The following is an 18,698-nucleotide window of genomic DNA, read 5'->3' as shown; positions in this document are numbered from 1 at the left end:
TCTATGTAAATATGCAAAAATGGACGGAATAATGGAAAATCTTTGTAGATAGAACTCGATATCAGTGCAGCTGGCGCTTTAACATGTGTGTTACAAAGAGAAAACGAGAGAACACAAATAACAGCCAAACTAAATTGTTGTGATTGAAAACAGCAGACACACACGGCTAATTGGTGTTAAACCTGATGGGGGCCTCCTCTGTTGCACATCTCATTTAGTTAATTCATTGTCTTTAAAGTGTTATTTGTCTACCTTCCGCATGTGTGTGTGTGTGTCTGCACAACTTGCGCACGTGCTTCCTACTCCTCAACTTTCCTCTGGCAAGTGTTGCTAGAGGTCTCTTGAAGTCATTTCGGCGTCAGCATAATAAACAGTCACGCACTGTGTTGGATGTCAAGTCGGAAGTTGCTGACATTTTTCTTTTCCTCTTTTTTGTGTGTGTGCTGTGCTCTGTACAGTTTCTGTCACGAGGACTTGAGAGGAGAAGCTAAGCCGAGTTCAGCGAGGAGACACTCGTCCTTGAGGACACAATTACACTTTGCTTACGAGGAGAAAAGGCAAAAGAGGTCGGGGGGGTTAGTGAGCCGGGCTGTTTGTCAGAATCGCTTAAACAACAATCGGCCTGAAATGGAAATTAACGAACGCATTATGTTATTAAGTTTCTTGTTCTTTTCTCTTTTAATCACGATATCAGCATTTGATGAATTGGAAGGACTTCACGCCACATTGGACTCCATTTATTATCCCTGGACCTCTAACCTGTGCAAACATAAAACAAAATAAGAGGAGAGGACGCAGGGCAGCTGCCACTGTGTATGAATTATTTAAAGATGATGAAGGAGGTGCAGAGTGTTCCTGAGCTTTTAAGGGAAAGATAAACTGTGAGAAAAGATACGTGATGCTGCTGATCCTCATAAGATATCGTGCACGTTAAAATAAACAGATTACTAGACAACCGGCAGGAACGTACAAAAAAACACAGGAACAGTAGAAACAAGTAATAGAACCCCCTCAATATATTAAAGTATTATTCTTTCACATATTATTTGATGACTAGAGGCTAGAGACTTTTTCTTTCTTTGTTTGCGACACATACATTATGTTAATACCAACTTTTATTGGAAAATGTAAATGTTATATATCCCCACTAAGACACGGCCTCTTTATTGAATGCAAGTATATGAGATCATATTAACTCCACAGTTGTTTATGGCCACACTAATCGTAGAATCTCCATTTCTGGTCTAATCCCATCTTTGGCGTGATGGACGTTTCCACGATGAGATGAAATGCTGCGTTTCATAATGTCCACCGTAAGAAGCGAGCCTGTAAAATGGAATATAGGAGTTTTGATGTGTCAATAATTACTAATAAAACACGCCGGGTGCCGGGGACTTGCTGTTTCAATTACTGTCTCAGACTTTCAGGAATCGATTCAAGCCGCCAAAAAATTACCTCTCGTGCTCAAAACCATAAAAGCATTCATGAAGGCAATTAGACGCTTCTCTGTTGTGCGTCTGGAACATAACTACTGCACCAGTGTTTCCTCCTGGGACCAAACAAACCAGTAACCGTTTGTTGATGAATGAATGCAGAAAAAAAAGCAATTTTTCTAAAGCTTCAGGGAAATATGACTCTGACAGCGGCTCTATTTTTATCAAGAGCTATATGTTTATTTTCATCGCTAAACCATTTTTCAAGCTGTCAGGAGGGAAAATAAAAATAAATGAAGAGGAGGAAAAAGGAACACGCCCCCAAATCCATCTCCCCATCACTCCACATGGCGACACCCGTCTGAAACCTCTGATCAGAGCGGATCCTGGACAGGAAGTCACTGCCGTGTGAGCTGCTCGCTAAAAAAGTGGTTTCATTACTCAGTGGTGAAATGTCATGAAGAACAAATTCCTTTGCTTAAAGGTGACGTGCAGCGTGTGGCGTGATATCGAGGGATTTGACAATTCCATTACCGCCCGCGACCGCCCGGCGTGTGATCCACGGTGACCACATGGTCGCAGCTGGCTATATATACACGCTGATGACAGGGCGGTGCAATGCCCCGGCTGATGGAAACATCACTTTGCCGCGCCGGGTTGATTACAGCAGGAAAATGCACAGCGGGGCCGCCGCCTTGCTCTCATGTGTGAACTCTGTCGTCCGAGCTTGTCTGACAATCCCAGATCAATACTCAATCAAAGAGGTATTGAGAGGATGAGAGGATGATTGGAAGAGATTGGAAGAGACAATCATCCCCCCTCATGGGGGGGGGGGTTATGCCCTTCGGCTTATCTGTTGCTTCTCACAGCCCCAATCCACCCAACACCCGGTGGTGGACAACTTGCCGTTATCTGGAAAGAAGAAAATAAATAAACGACAGGTCGGTCGCAGGAGACGAGAGAAGGGAAGGAGAGCGAGGGAGCAGCGGTGTACAGTCGAGGGTTCGCTCCACCACGCAGAAGTAATTTCCAAAACGACAGCCTGTCTATATAGAGGAGACTGTCTCTTCCAATCATCCTCTCATCACAAAGCTGCGGCCTGATCAGCGTCTTAATGAAAGAAATGAAGTGCCACGCGGCTGAGAAGAAAGACAGAGAGAGAGGTAGAGAGAGGTGTGGGAGTGTTTGTGAGTCATCTTCCAGCCCCGGTGAAAAAAACGTCACAATATCGCTCCCGGCTATTTCCAGTCAGCCGGGGCGATGCTAATCACGAGCTTAATTGGAATCCTTTTGACTTTTCTACAATCGGTGAAAAGAAACAACTTTGAGTCCCCGTTTCCTTTCCCCTGCTTTGAGATGTCCTTGGAGTAAACAAGCTATAAATACGCGGCGCTTTAATTATTTTTCAGTAATTATCAACTAAACGCAGGAAGACAGGAGAGACAGAAGTCAAATGGAGAAACTGAATGTGGTAACAACACAGACGGAGGATTTTATATTTCCATTTTTGCTATTTTTATCACCTAGAATATCAGCATATATATCAGAGTCTAAATGAGGATGTATGGAATAAACAATACAGGAGAAATTAGCATTTGTGTTTACACTTTTACATATAAATGTTTTTCTTCATTCAAGCTCAATATATTTGGTAAAATTTCTATTTTCCTATAATAAAGTTCTAGATGAAACTGTAACAGATATAGACTAAATTACATTTCTTTGTTTTTTAATGACATCTAAGGACAGATTTTCTTTCTATATATATTTATTGGCCAATATTGGTAATCCATACGAGTCAGGCTCTAGTTATGTTGAACTGACTTACAGTAGAAATGTCAGCTGATCGATCGACTCTGCTCTTCAAGTCCAGATAACAAAACATCTGGATCCATCCGAGGGCAGCCGTGCTGGGTCACTGACACAGAGAAACCGACAGGAGTCCACAGCCTCCTTAGAAGCTCTATGAGGCTGTAATTACCATATACACACAATGTACATGATGGGATAAGTGATGTTGGCATGTCAACTGGTCCAATAATAAATGTGAGTGTGGTGCACGGAGGTACGACAACAGACCAACTCGAATCAACACACGGAGGATAACTGTGTGTTGATGTATGAGTGTTGTCGTGTGAAAGGCTCATCCTTTGATTTCACCTTGTTAAAGTGTTACTGCTGCAACATAACCAGCGACCTGTTCGTCTAATAACTCAATATCTGCTTCACTTTGTCTCCTGGTCCCATTTTCCTGTTTCCGATGTGGACAGGTTGCGATGGCCGGAATCGGTCTCGCGACACCAGCGGGGGGAGATAATCTAAATTGGAGAAACCTAGAGTGCAATGAGGGGCAACAGCTGGTAGGAGGAGGAGGAGGAGGAGAAAAAGGGGACGGGGACGGGGGGGGGGGGGGATTGGTTTGTCTACTGGACTCTGAGGACTTTGAGAGACGCTGCGAGTAGGAGGACAGAGAGAGGGACGGATAATCAAGCCCCGAGCTCGAGGTGGGACTTTGGGGCGAAGGAGAATGAAACTCTTTAACAGATGAGCAACACTCGAGCTCTGGAGTTGAGCCATTGTCTCTCACCTTGAATTTCCAATTCTCTGTCATATTCCGCAACAAAAATCGACTTCTCTCTCTGAAATTAGGCATCTCAACTCTCCATCTACATAACAATCCAGCGTGAAAAGGAGAAGAGAGAGAGGTGGAGACACAGGGAGATGGGTGTTGATGCTATTTAGCCTTAAAATGACGCGTGGAGCCACATAACACCCACGAGGGAGCCAAGATAATTCACCGCAAAGCACAGAAACGCATCCAAATAAAACCCCATTCACGTATATTCAGATCAAATCACTATTGAAAATAAAGCCCATTTAGAATGCAATTTTTCTCGCCCTCAGTGGTGTAATGCACATCGCTCCCTATGGTAATTCAAAAGAAGATAGCTCAGTTAAGAGGGCTCAGGAAAATCAATGATGCCTCACTTGTGCAAAAGAGAACAGATGCATATGAATGAGCGAATAGCCGAAGAGTCTCTCGCCGGATTGGATTTAGCATTTCTATCAACTGGCCGTGAGGACGTACACCGAGGTGAGGCGGTGCGGTCGGAATGCAGAGGCCGGCGCTTTTTCCATTCGCTCGTTATTCAGCGTGCGTTCTCCGACTGTGAGAATGTCGGCGGCGTGAAACTGATCCAGAGTCAGGTTTCCACGGGAAGCCAAACACGAGTTCACCGAGTAATTAGAGGGAAGAAATGAAAGTTGACCGAGCGGGCTTATTACTGTGTACCTACACATGTGCAAGGGGAGGTGGTGGTGGTGGTGGTGGTGGTGGGGTGGGGGGGACTGACTCATTTATCCCAACACAACAATGCCTGGGAGTTAATTGGGCAGCAGCCCTCAGTAGATACCTTGGACATTAATTTGCCAGGCTTTCTCCAGTCTGACAGGCTGATAATGAGGCATAGTGGGACAGCGGGTCACCTGGTCGGGCTCTGGACAGACTGTCCTCCAGCTCACAAAGGGAACGAGAGTGAGAGGGAGTGAGAGAGGGGCGGAGGTGGTGGTGGGGGGGACTGGTAGACACCTTAATGCACCGTCATGCCACAAATTACCTGCCATTTTCAGTGTAATCTTTCATTGGGATCGTTATCTTTCCCCTGAATCAATCTCCCTCCTGCTTTCTCTCGGCCTCGACCTCAAATCCTTCTACTGGCCTCCCTCGAAGTTACCAGAGATGCTCACACACACGCCCGCAATTCAATATTGATTTTGTTTTCTCCTTTCATCCTGCTGAATTCTTTATTCCCCCCCCCCCCCTCCCCCCCCGCCCAACCTTCTCCTGCATGCCGGGAGGATGTGAGCCATGTCCTGCGATGTATGTGGCTGTTGTGATGCGGCAGCACAGCAGCAGGCATATGCTCTGAGACCGAGGAGCCAGCCACAGCAGCACAGGGGGGGGGGGGGGGGGGGCAGTTTAGATGATTCTGTAGCCGTGTGCTGGCCCCTGCTGAAGACAAGTGACGCCTGGTCCCAGACAACTGCTCATCATAGGGCTCCTCGGGCCCAATTCTCATGATTTCTTGCCTACACCTTTTTGTTGTTGTTGTTGTTGTTGTTGTTGTTTGGGTGAAAGTTGCTGTGCTGCTGTGGGAGGACGACTGGAGGCCGTGTTACTGTCTGCTTCACTTTTTGTGTCTGAGAATGACTGAGTTGTATTCAGACCAGGCTGTTTTCCAGCTCGCCCACCCAGACCAGAATATAACCTGCTATAAACCCTCGTCCCACCTGCCTCACCTCCATCCTCTACACATTATTAAATGCACATCAGACTGTATTTGCAAATTGTACTTTTTATTATCCAATCAAAGCCTTTTTTCTACCACAAGCTACGTTCACCCATTCACAGGAGCTAGGGATTCAAACACTGACCCATTGGTTTATGAATCCTCAATGGTACTGTTGTGATTTTCATTGTTTTATTCTCAACTATAACCAAAACAATACATTTAACTTCCAAAATTCTAAACTGGCCTTGAGATAAATGATAGAGGCCAAATCTGAGGGTAAAGGTGAATCTGCCTAGCTACTGGCTTGTATGGCAGTAATATTAATATTAATATGCAGACTTGTTTAACCTAGGATGGTGAACATGGTGGAAATTATACCTTAATACATTTCCCCAGACTATGACTGATTATCATGTGAGATTGTAGAATATCAATTTGATCTCTCGGGCACGTCTAGGTCTAATTCTCTTTTTACCCTATGAACTATGATCGCGCAGAAAAAGCTTTTTTATCGTCCATGATCGATGTCAACTCCTCAAACACCCACTGATAATGTTCTTCTCCTGACCCTGAATCCAACCCTGTCACAGTGACGTGCACCTGCTGCAGCCCTGAGAGAAAACCAGTCTAATGTCTGCACCGAGGGTCTATAGAAACAAGGCCTGACTGGGTAAACTGGGTGAGCTTCTATCGACAATGTGTGGAAAACAAGTGTGTCTAACTCGTCCAAAAAACAACAAGTGATTTCACAGGTAATTAATTTACTGGATTTGCCAGGAAAAATAACAACAGTAAAATTTATGTTGTTATTTAATTTAGATTTGCCAAAGACCTTTTTCACACCTGATATTTTTACATATTAACACTGTGACAATAATGACGGCTCAGTTGCATTCACACATCAGTGAGCTGTTCCACCGAGCCAGACACACGATGCCAGGGAATCGAACAACGGGACTGCCAATGGAAGAGAGACGACATTTACAGTGTGTTGCTAATCACACGTGCTCCTATTATGCTACGGCGAGTCACAGTGATGATGGAAACAGACGTGTTAGATTTAACATGTGCTCAACTAAAATGAGATTTGAAGAGGAAGTTTTTCTTCATCCACGCTGTCCACCCCCCCCCGGCTTCAGAGCGGACCAGATCCATCCCTCTCTCCCATCACAGCAGGAGCTCAGGCCTTAATTACTTCTGATATAAACACAAATTAGTCTGGAGCACAAACAGAGACCCGGCTATGAGTAATATCTTCATTTACACCACATCATGTCCAATTACACAAGATACATCACCTAGATGCTGGATTTAATGTGCCTGCATGGCGCTGGCAGAGGAAAAGATAAATATAAATTTGTGAAAACCATGACATTCCCTACACAGTCATGTTCCTGCAGCAAAAACCATCCTGTTCCCAATATCCAGTCCCAGTAATTCCACCTCTGTGAATCCGGTGCCAGTATGCATGACTCCCAGTGATGTTCTCGAGTGATGTTGCTGCGATGGCATCAACAAATAAGAGGCTTGAAATGGGGAATATAGCAGGTAAATGGAACACCGCCTCATGCTATGCAGGGAGGAGGAACTTTTTCTCTTGAAGAAGTATAATTAGATTCTAGTTCAGATTGTAGCAAGTATTTCACTATATATATATATATACATTTGAAGAGGATATATCATATATATGTTTATGTTAAAAGCAGCCATTTGGCATGTTTGACCCTATTTACTGTTCTTATTTCCGTTGAACTTGAAGTGGAACTTAAAAACTGCAGACTAGAGTTCCACCAAAATATGAGTTGGATGATAAAATGGGACGATATGAGCCTTTTAAATACTGTTACCAGTTTGTCTTTGCCAATAAAAACGTTTATTTTAAAGAATAAAAAATGTTAATTTATACAGACGACTACTTTTGAGTTCTATATATATTTGGTTGTGTTTGTGTTTTCATTTGTATTTACAGTTATTTGTGAAAAAGTTTATAGTTAAGTTTAAAAATATCTAAATTCTAGGAATTATTGAGAATTTCTTCACGGATATATTTGCTAATATCTGGACTACTATACGTAATCTGCCCCCAAAAATTGTTTTCAGTGTTATGGGTTAAACGAGTCACCAAATGATTTTAAATAAACAAGTGCACACACAGTAAATATGCAGATGGAATGATTTGGGGAAACATCAGATAGAGTGCGGATGTGAAGAATCCCCCAGTATGTCCCGCTCAAGGAGGTTGACTGGTTTCTTTATTATAATCAACATACATCACTATCGCTTATATTCAGCTGATGACTCACACAGTTCTGCTGGTGTAAATATTCTCTACAGCACAAAATCTACATTTATGATCTACTGAAAATAATTCTTAACTAATTAGCTTCTACCCTGTTTGATAGATTGGATAACACAAACAGTGCCGAGCTGTTTTTAGGAAATCGCTGAGCCGGAAAATTAAACACATCTTTGGCTTTTGGTCTTTTTTGTTTTTTGAGGAATTTGTTGACAGGATGAAAAACACAGAATAACACTTGCTTTATCTTTCAATAAAAACAAAGTGAGAATGAAAAAATAGATCCTTCAGCCATGTCAGGTGGGACGCCGGCTTGTTTGTGGCTGTCTGGGAGCGTAAAACAAAAACCTGTCAACAAAACACTTACATCATCGCGAGTCACCGGTGCCCGAGCCCCGACTTCAAAAAGTTACGATCCCGTCAAAACAGAATAAAGAAAAACAGCTGTGAAGTGGTGCAGAGGCAAGTAAGACAATAACAGAGGTTCTTAAAAGTTGGCAGACAGGGCAAAGACGGGGAAAACTCAGAGAGACAGCGAATACGGCCGAGCTGGAAGGGGAATGAAAAAAATGGAGGAGGCTGATGTGTGCACGAAGCCCAAGGGAATGCAGGCGTGGAGGCAAAAGAGAATGAAAGAGATAAAGAGGGAATAGAGAGAAGAGAGAAAGACGAGAGGAGAAGTAAACAGAGGAGACAGAGAGGGCTCGGAGACTCAGGCTTTGGCTTCCTTTTGTTATCAGTTTGCACAGAAATGTCACAGCACTGTGACATTCTCCCCTACAACTTCCCCTGGTGCCCAGACACTACAGCGTAACCACACAGCACCAGATCCCCCCCCCCCCCCCCACACACACACACACAGAGACACACACATCTCCATGATTACAGAAGACATCACTTTGACTTGCTGGAGACTTAACCACAGTTACCCACTTGCCTAACCCTAACCTTGTCCTCACCTTCAAATTTAATGATTTCCCATAAATCCCCATAATATGACTGCGTAGACAGATTTAGACCCCAACAACATCTGTAATACCTGGAGCCACACACACACCAGTGAGGACACTCATTGACATAACACATTCCCTTCATCCCCTTACCCTGACCTTAACCATCAAGTCTAAAGGCCTAATCAAAACCCTTAACCTAAACCTAATTCTAACCCTAAAACAAAGTCTTATCCATCATCCGGCCCTTAGAAAAAAAGAGGACGGGCAACTTTCCAAAAATGTCCTCACTCTGCACGATCTATGCTTAACATGGTCCTCACACATATAAGAGTACAGGAACACACACACACACAAACAACCACACAACTTTCTTTCAGCTAATTTGAGACAACACAACAGTGGAGACAAAGTAAAACTCATCACTCGTTATGTCTAAGAAAAGGAAATTTAAATTCTCACTTGAAACTTCAAAGATGAAAATGTTGTTGAGGTAAAATCACTCAGACAGGTGAGATAGTAATTTCAACACGAGCTGCAAGGAAATCTTTTTATCTGCATGTATATTTATATTTTTTATGAGATGTATTTTCTCATTTGTTTCTCCCACCTCCTCTAATTCACAGCGTCACTCCGTCTGTGATGTCTGTGGCTTCCTCACACTAAAAGAAACGTCCTGCTCCCTGACCAGGGAACTTATGGGGAACTGACAAGGTTGTTGAAAATGATTTCAGTATTTAATTTCTTACCGGACAGATCTCTGGAGCTGCACCGACGTGTCGGCTAAGTGATTATTTAGAACGTAGAGTTTTCAGGAAACGCGCTCTCCAAAGCTGCACCCTTCATCTTATCTCCAAGATCAATTGGATCCAGCATCCGTGTCAACTAAACCACCGAGGAGCTGTCAGACCACAACACGGTGAAAGTAAAATATGATTAGAGTTAATTTTGTTTAGTCCATGTTGGCTATAATCCACTCAGGAAAAAATAAAAGAAGCACTTTACAGGGATAAAAACCCTTCCTTTAAAAAAAAGCTCTTCTTCCTCAAAAATATAATAAAATAAAGGATAATTGCATTCAAACCAAATTGAATTCTATAGGGCCCAGTCACAAGAAGTTCTCTGATGGATGAAATCAGAGCTAACCCTGTAATGTGAAATGAGTTTTTAAAGAAATGCATTGGTGCTGAGTTTACAGAAGCCGGGGTCAAGTTGCAAGCTAATCAGAGGGAGGGCAAAAAAAGAGAAGCGTGATGACTCAGGTGAACTGGGAGGTCTGGATCTGTCTGGATCAGAACCCAGAGGAGACCTCCTTGCTGGGAATTAGTCATGTGTGTGTTCAGTGGGAACTGCTCACACAAACTTCTCACACGAGCACTACTGTATGTAAGCCTGCAGTTTCATGCAGGACTGAGTGTGTAGTAAGCCCAATCATTATTTTTCAGTTTAGGAACTCACATCATATTCAAAATAAGTGAACACGGAAAAAAAACTCTTTCATATTTTTCTTGACATCACTGCTTTATAATGGGATTTACAAACAACTTATTCCATCATTCAAAACCTGCTGAGGCGGCTGCACACTAAAGGATTTTCAACTCTTGACCGATTTTGTGAAAACAAGGTAGCCCACAGACAGAGTGACAGATGAATTTTTTTTATCTCATAATTGTCAGAACACACACACTACATGATTTAGAACAGAACGTGGAATTTCTCACTTATCGTTTGCTAAGAAACGATTTCACAGTGGTGATTTCTGAAACTTGTAAATTCACTGAAACAGGCGGGATTCTTCTTCTGTTGTGTGTTTATGGCAGTCGGCAAACTATTTGAGGCATTTGAGTGTGGACAAGTTTGGTGATTGAACGTGACTTCAGGAGGAAAAAATAACATCATTGTTGAGAAGGCAGGATTGGCTTAAACCTTTTGCAGCGTGAGTTAAAGGTTAGGGTTAGGGTTAGGGTTAGGGTTAGAGAAAAACTAGTGAGCACAGTGGTTGAGTGTGAGAGACGCTGCACAATCATAATGTTCACAGCAGGAAACTCAGGCAGTTATACTAGAAAGTGGTAAAAAAACAAAAAACTATACACTACAAACATATAATTATTTATGAATACAAAAACATATATTACACCATTCAGGTAGTTCATGTTACAGCGACAGACCCTCAAAATAACTGTGCAGGCTCCTGACAACTAGTTTGACTGAATTATTCTAACAAGATTTGACTGTGCACGTTTGTCTGGACTATTATCCGATTCTACACAGGCGGTAATGTCGTGTTGGCAATTCACAAAACAACGTCAACATGAAGTTGACAACCACTTAGCATATCTCCATGGGAAGCTCGACCAGTGTGTGTGTGTGAGTGTGTGTGTGTGTGTGTGTGTGTGTGTGTGTGTGTTGACTGGTCCATCTTATTTGAGAAGCTCTGCCTGTGTGATTTTTTGGTTGTTGACTTTTTGTGCTAATGATGTGAGAACAAACAAAGCGAGAGACATTGCAAGTTTTAGTTTTTCTGCTCTTCATTCTACTGTCTGTCCTTTTTACTTCTGAATCCAAGACTGTGAACTTCATCCAACAACAGACCTGCTGCCGACAGTCTGTGATCTGCCCTGAAGACACTTGACAGTTGGACCTAAAGGGCAGGATTTTATTTTTGGTTAATCAGTGGTGAGACCCGCGAGGTGAACAGCTGGAGCACACAGGGTAAAGCAACTGATTTTTTTCCTAATTTCATCATCAGCACCATGCGGCTTAACAACGGCAGCTGGAAACACTGGACGACCAAGAACTTGAAACAACAACAGCGAATCAAATCAATCACAGCCTCCATTCACCTTAAAAGCACAACAGGTTTACAACAAAGTCTCCACCATAAAAGAAAACTATTTTTTAATGTGTTGCAGGAGAGGAAATATTAATCCAAGCCCTCTGCCTCGTATAGGAAACCATTCAACAGTAAAAAGCCAAATGGAACCAAAAGCTAAGGACAGCTTGTCCAGGATGTGGCAGCCTCCACAAAAGCATCAAGCCACTTCTCTTCATTGTGTAGAGGATGATAGTTCACAGCACAGCTAATTTCCCCGGCTTTAAAGACTGAATAGTGCACACACACACACAAACACACACACACACACACACACACACACACAATGTGAAAAGACTGTACAAGATTAATAAAAGAGAGTAAAACCCTCCAGAAATAGAAATACTGTACATTTATTTATATTCCGTCTCAGCGAGGGCATGAGAGGTCTCCTGCTTCACAGAAGTCACAGTGATAGCGGTGACAACGGCTCAGAGAAACCAAAAGAGGAAGCGACTCTGACAAACTGACACATGCACGTGAAGGAGGGGGGAGGTTTACAGCAGAAGCCGGAGGTGAAGACTCTTCTCAAAGACTCTGTCAGTCTCGTCTCGTAATGATTCCTTTTCAACCTTTGGACCACGAGACGTTCTCAATGACAGGCAGAGGTCGTGCCGAGTCGACCCCTCTGCTTCAGATACAGGCAGGAAGCTGTCAGCAACAACTCCCTGATTTAGAACTGACACTCAGGTTGTCTTGGCACACTTAGCTAAAATTCATACAACATCCCTGCATTAAATTCCTGCACAAGCGCTGATGAGCCAAGAGGACGCCAATTGCCTTGATGCTGGTCCCACAGAGGTGAAACATCTGAGATACAGGACGTTGATTCATTACTGGAGAAGAACGAGAGATGCAACATCTTCAGGTACCGACAACCAAGATCAATAGCTCCTGATCTGAGCAAACGATGAGCTATAGGGTACTAACATATCCCATCTCTCTACGATTCAAACTCCTCTTCTCTCTTTTGCAGCACACTCAAGATATTAAATGTGTATCTGTGATGGAAAATGCCTACAAGTCTGGATGACAGCTTTCCAAACATAGAGCCAGAGTAGGAACATTTTCAACCAGAAGGAAGAGGGAGTCCGGCCTCAGACTGAGCCCTTATCTCCACTGAGTCCGTCTGAGATCACATGAAGAGAGAGGAGTTACTGGAACCACCTTAAACAACTGAAGACCCGCGGTAAGTTCTCAAAGATGATTAAACTTAATTTTAAAAGAAAATATGTGCACGTGTACCGAGTAGAACTGCTCCCGTTTTAAATTCAAATAATGTTCACACCAAGTATCAATTCAATTTATGTTTTTTGCTTTTTACAGCTCTTTTAATGTAGTTGATTTACCACATTCACATTTAACGCAATGATTTAGATAATGGATTGATGTTCGCTTAAAGGGAAAGTTTATTGAAGAAATGAAAGCACGCTGTTTACCCCTGAAACTCTAAAACTGTTTGTGACCCCCCCCCCCCCCCCCCATCGGCACAGTGGTATAATAAGTGATCCCTTTAAATATGAATGAAACTGGATACAGCCTCGATGGGTAAGGTGCTTTCCAGCCGAAATGTGCCCTTAAATGCTAATGAAGTGGCATCTCAAGTACATACAGGGGTAATGTAGAACACAAGATCTGCTTAAAGTGTCTCTGCAACTTAAGATATTAACTGTATGTAAAGGCGCAGTGATCCCATTAAAGATGCCGGTCTTTAAGTGCTTTAATTATTCAGCTAAGTGCCGTTAGCAATCTGCGTTCGCGTAGATCACCAGAAAGAAAAAACACAGTGAGGAAACAAATATGAATTTCATCATCGCAAGCCGTTCCACCACACCTCCGATCACACACATCTCTTCCTCACATCAGGGTGTGTTTGATATCGCTGCCCCCGCGAAATCCAATAAGAGTCCCCAGTTGTCCCCGGAGCCCTTCAATATAACAGAGCCACCAACCTGTGGGGGATCCCTCCAGCACCTCTCCCGAGTACCGGCTCTCTTTGAAGATGGGCCGGTTGTCGTTCTGGTCGATGACAGTGATCAGTAGTGAGGTGGGGCCATCCACAAGGTTTCCAGAGAAGTCTGTGGTTGATACATCCAGCTGCGGGGATGAAAGGAGACAGAGAGTTTATTTTGATGGTGTAACTGGGGAGTAACTCTGTGCCGTCGTGACACCAGGTGGTTGGTTCACACTCTGGGCTGTTGTGCATCCTGCTGCAAAGACATGAAGCCTCCTATTGAAAAGAGAATAGTGATGAACTACAGATGCAGATGGAGTCACTTCATTTGTAGTTTTAATGCCAAAACATTCAATCATACGTCAGAAATTAAATTTTCCTAATAGCTAAAAACCCATTCCTGCATCTCTCTTAGTTTCCTTTAATCTAAAAATGCTTTAACAGTTGGATACAGATAGAGGCTGCTCAGATTACTCATCCACTCCTCCTCCTCCTTCTCGCTACCTCCTTCACCTCATCTGCTCTTCTACCGAGGGATCCCTCCATCGGCCCACCTCACATATTCATGCATTCTGCTTCTCCCTGCTCTGCAGTACTGCTTGTCATCCCTGCAGTTCACCTGGGGGACCATGCCAGCTTTTATATATACAAAATACACTCAGCAAACAAGCAGCTATTAATTCAGAGTGGGACAGCCCTGACCTGTTTAGTCAGCCCCCCCCTCTTGCTCTGTTGTACTTTTTTTTTTTATCACATCTTCACTTAACTTTACTGAAGCTAATAAATATTTATAAAAACGGCTGTTAAAAAGTTAAGCATGATAAGAAACTCAATATCTTATCTCGACAGCAGTTTTAATGAACTTGAAGCGACATCCACACATGTCCTTATCATGACTTGGCTTAAAGGTTCAGTTTGTAGAATTTAGTGACATCTAGTGGTGACGTGTCATGTTGCAGCTGATAAGCCCCTCACCCTCCCCCCTTCCAAACATGACAGAGAACCTGTGGTAGACTTCATTTGTCATAAAAACTCAAAGGTGTTTAGTTTGTCCAGTCTGGGATACTGTAAAAAGCATGGCGGCCTCTGTACAGAGAACAGATGTAAATATAAGTATTTATATATAAAGGCCCATTCTAGGGTAAAGAAAACAACAATTCATACTATTTAGATGAATCATACTAGTGAAAACATCACCATAAGGATTATATATTCAATCTCTGCCAATAGATCCTTTCACCTAAATCCTACACACTGGATCTTTAAGGGGCAACTGGTGTTTCCTTGTCGCGCAAACCTCTCCCAGGATGCACAGGCTTTGATTACAAACTTCAGTTTTTCAAAGAGATCACAGCAGTAACCAAACGTCTGATGCTTTTAAAGTATCAGTCTTCAACTCAACTGGACAATTAAAGCTTCACATGATTAAAAAACAAAAGGAAAGGGTCATTAAAACCAGTCCAAAGGCTGTGCTGGTGCTAAGTGACAGTGGTAAGGGGGGGTGACATGCAAAGCTACGATCCTTCAGTTCGGACTTCTTCTTCATCCTCTGCATTAGGGAACAGATCGTCAGTCTATCGCCATGTTACCTGTTTGCATGGAGCTAAATGCTTAAAGCAGTCTACAGTCTATTATATCCACTGGCTCTGACCAGCTGCAACACAATGAGCTGTATAATATATGATGTATAATGATATGAGCTCCATCACTGCATGGGCTCAGTTGTCAGGTTAGCAGAGATAGAGACATGATCCCTTTCGATACGGTCTCACATCCTCTCTGCCGAGGAGGCTCCGCCCCATGAGGTCAGTGATCTTTATCCTATAAAGAGACCGTACAGTGTGTAATGACATTACCTCCGTTTCAATCTCAATCTGCGGGTAAAGACATCACATCACTTCCTTTATTAGAGCCGAAGCAGGGCGGTGGAGATTCAACAGAGTGAGAGAGTGAGCCTCTTCTCTTCCCTATTAGTGATGCACGACATTACGTAACCTCTCTATCACACGGGTCAACCCTCTGCTCTCCCTCTATCTCACTCCCTCCGTCTTCCTCTGCCTTTGTCCTTCCTATCGCACCATCACAGAGGAGCCCGAGGCGTACAGTGTAATGGCAGTAATGGCACACAATGCAGCAGGAGTATTTAGGTGTTAGGGACAAAATGGTTCCATGCGTCATGTCGTCCTCCTTCTTCTGTGTCTCTCTACCTTGAACATAAAGCACTAGAGGCTTTTCAAGAGGGACAGTGTCTTCATCCTGTCCCCTAAAAATACAGAGAGGGTGTTTTCAAGATGTCTTTTTTACCTCTGTTAAAGTTGATCTGTTAGTTTTAGTTATAGAAGACGTTTGCCTGACATAGAAACGCCCTGTTGCTATCACCTAAAGAGCGTGATGTCAATTTGTCAATTTTATTTGCCATCTCTTTTTAATATAGTGCATTAAAAAGGTAGTCTTTCTGTTAGCTTTTAGAAAATGAATGATCTGCTTCATTTAGTTAATTTCATTGCCACTGTAATATCATTATAATATTAGAACCAGCATCACCTACGTCAGGATCAGAAACTTGACACCAGTTCAAATTCACCAAATGAGTGTTGTTGTTCAAATATTGTTAAATTCTATTTCAACTTCCTGAAACTAGTCTGAAAGTCCCAATTATCCCCTCAAAAGATATCAAACCACAAATACATCTTTTAATTTCACTTCATTTTTGTCCATCAGAGCAACGTGAGACACCTTTCACACCTGTAGCTCTGGTGAGGACTAAAACTGAGAAGTCAGAAGAGCCGGACCAAACAAGCTGGGTGTTAAAGTCTTAAAGTTGCCATAGAAAGAAAGAAAAGACTAATTTACTCTATAACATTGAAAGCAGCCCTATATGGGAACCATATGAATTACGTTTCTATGCCAACAAGTAACACAAGACCCTTCTCACCGACTCACAACCACATATATATTAACACATGCACACAGTCTTTTCTTCTCAGCATGTCTGAGTTATAATGAGAACATTAGCCTTGAAGTGCCGAGCATGGGCTCATTTGAATGGAGGATCACACCCCCCCGCCCAGATGACACAGGAATGCTCCAGCACATCATCTCAGAGCAAGTCTCTCACATCCAGTCATGAGCAGCTTTGATTAGCATCACTCAGAGGACGTATGGAACACGCACATGTCTCGGCTGTGCTCTACTTCCATCATTCATTATGTATAGCCCGTGGACAAACAGGGTACTTAGTGCACAGAGATATTACAAAGACACTAGACAAATTGTGCGTGAGTAATGCAGAAGGGAAAAAGAAAAAGCGACATGCACCGAGAAAAACTCATCAACACCTGATGCTGAGACTCATCTCACAACACACTAGAAACAAATTGCTTTGTTAACTGTGGTATTTTTTATTTTAAATTGGAAAAGGCACTGGCTTCCAGAATATTTTTTTCTTGCTCTAAATTCAATGAAATCTTTTGGAAATGCTGACTCTGCCTTCTACCATACCATCAACCTCCTGAAGCTGATGCTATGGACGTGTGGGACTTCATCTTGATGAATCAATCTGGAGACTTTCATCCCTCGGAGGTCCTCCATCTGTCAATCACACAACATCTTTGTAGTAGAAAAACGAATGGACCTCATATTTTCCAGAAGCAGGGTCGACTCAAATAACTCACACTTTTCAACTCTGCTGGAAGCACATTCCAAGTTTGACTGATGTCTGTCCACACACAACTTGAATTACTTCCTGCTATAACAACATAACAAATAACGACGACACCCAGTGGAGCACAAACCTCCACCACGGCTCGACTGTCCCTTTCTATTAAGCAGCAAATCTGTTTGAGCTGGAAATATTGGAAAAACATATAAACTGTGGATTCTCAAGTGGATCCACGTTCTCTTTGCTATTCATTGGAGAGAGTCACAGGATTGTAGATCTACTCGTGACTCGACAGCGGCCTGAAAATGAAAAAAAGAGGCTCCGCTGCATCTCTCGTTGTTAAATAAAGTGATAAAAGATGTCCTGGATTCACATCTTTCTCCAGATCTGCGCCAAAGTTTAATGGAATCTTTCCTGGCTAATGTTCAAACCTTTCACCAAGTTTTGAGTAAATCTTTGCTGCAGTTTTTGTGTAATCCTGCTGCCTAACAGACAGATCCACCAAACCAACAGGGGTGGAAATGTAACCCCCTTGGCAGAGGTAATGCTAAAGTAGTAAATCAGGACACCTTAAGAGTATAGCTTTCTCCTTCCCTCCTTCCTTCCTGTATTACTTTTTTATCGGCTTATATCTATTTAAAATGGATCCTGACTCTACTCATAGATCCATAACCAGCAAATATCAAACAGGAAACTGTGTCTCTGAAAAAAGACCAACACAGATTATTTTATTTCTTGTCTCATAACCAGAATCTTACATTTTATCTTCTCATGCAGGCTTCATGTGAAATAGTCTGAATTAACTGGTTGATCTTGCAAAAATGTCAACATCAATCAAACTGAATTCTGTAGAAGCGCCGTTCCTTCTGTCTCACACTCGTCCGGCCCCTGCTTCTCTAGGTACTTGGTCTCTGCTCTGTATAAAAGCACCCTGTGCACGTCCCCTTTGCATAATAAAAAGCTGTGACATCTTATTTTGTCTGTGCGTGGCCGACATAAAGAGGGTGACAGAGAGCGTATGTCTGTAAGTATGTGAGATCATTAATAATAAAGTCTTCTGAGACCCAATCAGCCTCCGGCATCGAGCATGTGTATGTTACAGTACACACCACCACCATCAGTCATCCCTGCCTCCAGGGGGCTGTCAAGAACATAAAGCTAAATAAGGGAGTAGCAGATCCTCGAGTCAGAGTCGAGGATCTGCCGTCCTCACATGAGTCAGCACTTTCCCGTTTGTGAA

At 42.8% G+C, this 18,698-nt stretch overlaps 1 protein-coding gene across 1 annotated transcript in view; it reads right to left on the bottom strand.

Annotated features, from left to right (window-relative positions):
* cdh13 (cadherin 13, H-cadherin (heart)) overlaps window positions 1-18,698 on the bottom strand; it is a 272,809-nt gene that overhangs the window by 112,643 nt on the left and 141,468 nt on the right. Inside the window, exon 7 of the mRNA XM_062389254.1 lies at window positions 13,796-13,940. Coding sequence (XP_062245238.1) covers window positions 13,796-13,940 — 145 coding nt within the window. The remainder of the gene's footprint in view (window positions 1-13,795; window positions 13,941-18,698) is intronic.

The sequence above is a fragment of the Platichthys flesus genome, chromosome 6 (genome assembly GCF_949316205.1).
Source record: "Platichthys flesus chromosome 6, fPlaFle2.1, whole genome shotgun sequence".
In the NCBI taxonomy this organism is placed as follows: Eukaryota; Metazoa; Chordata; class Actinopteri; order Pleuronectiformes; family Pleuronectidae; genus Platichthys; species Platichthys flesus.
The sequence above is the reverse complement of the archived record's forward strand: the minus strand, read 5'-3'. Positions and strand labels throughout refer to the sequence as shown.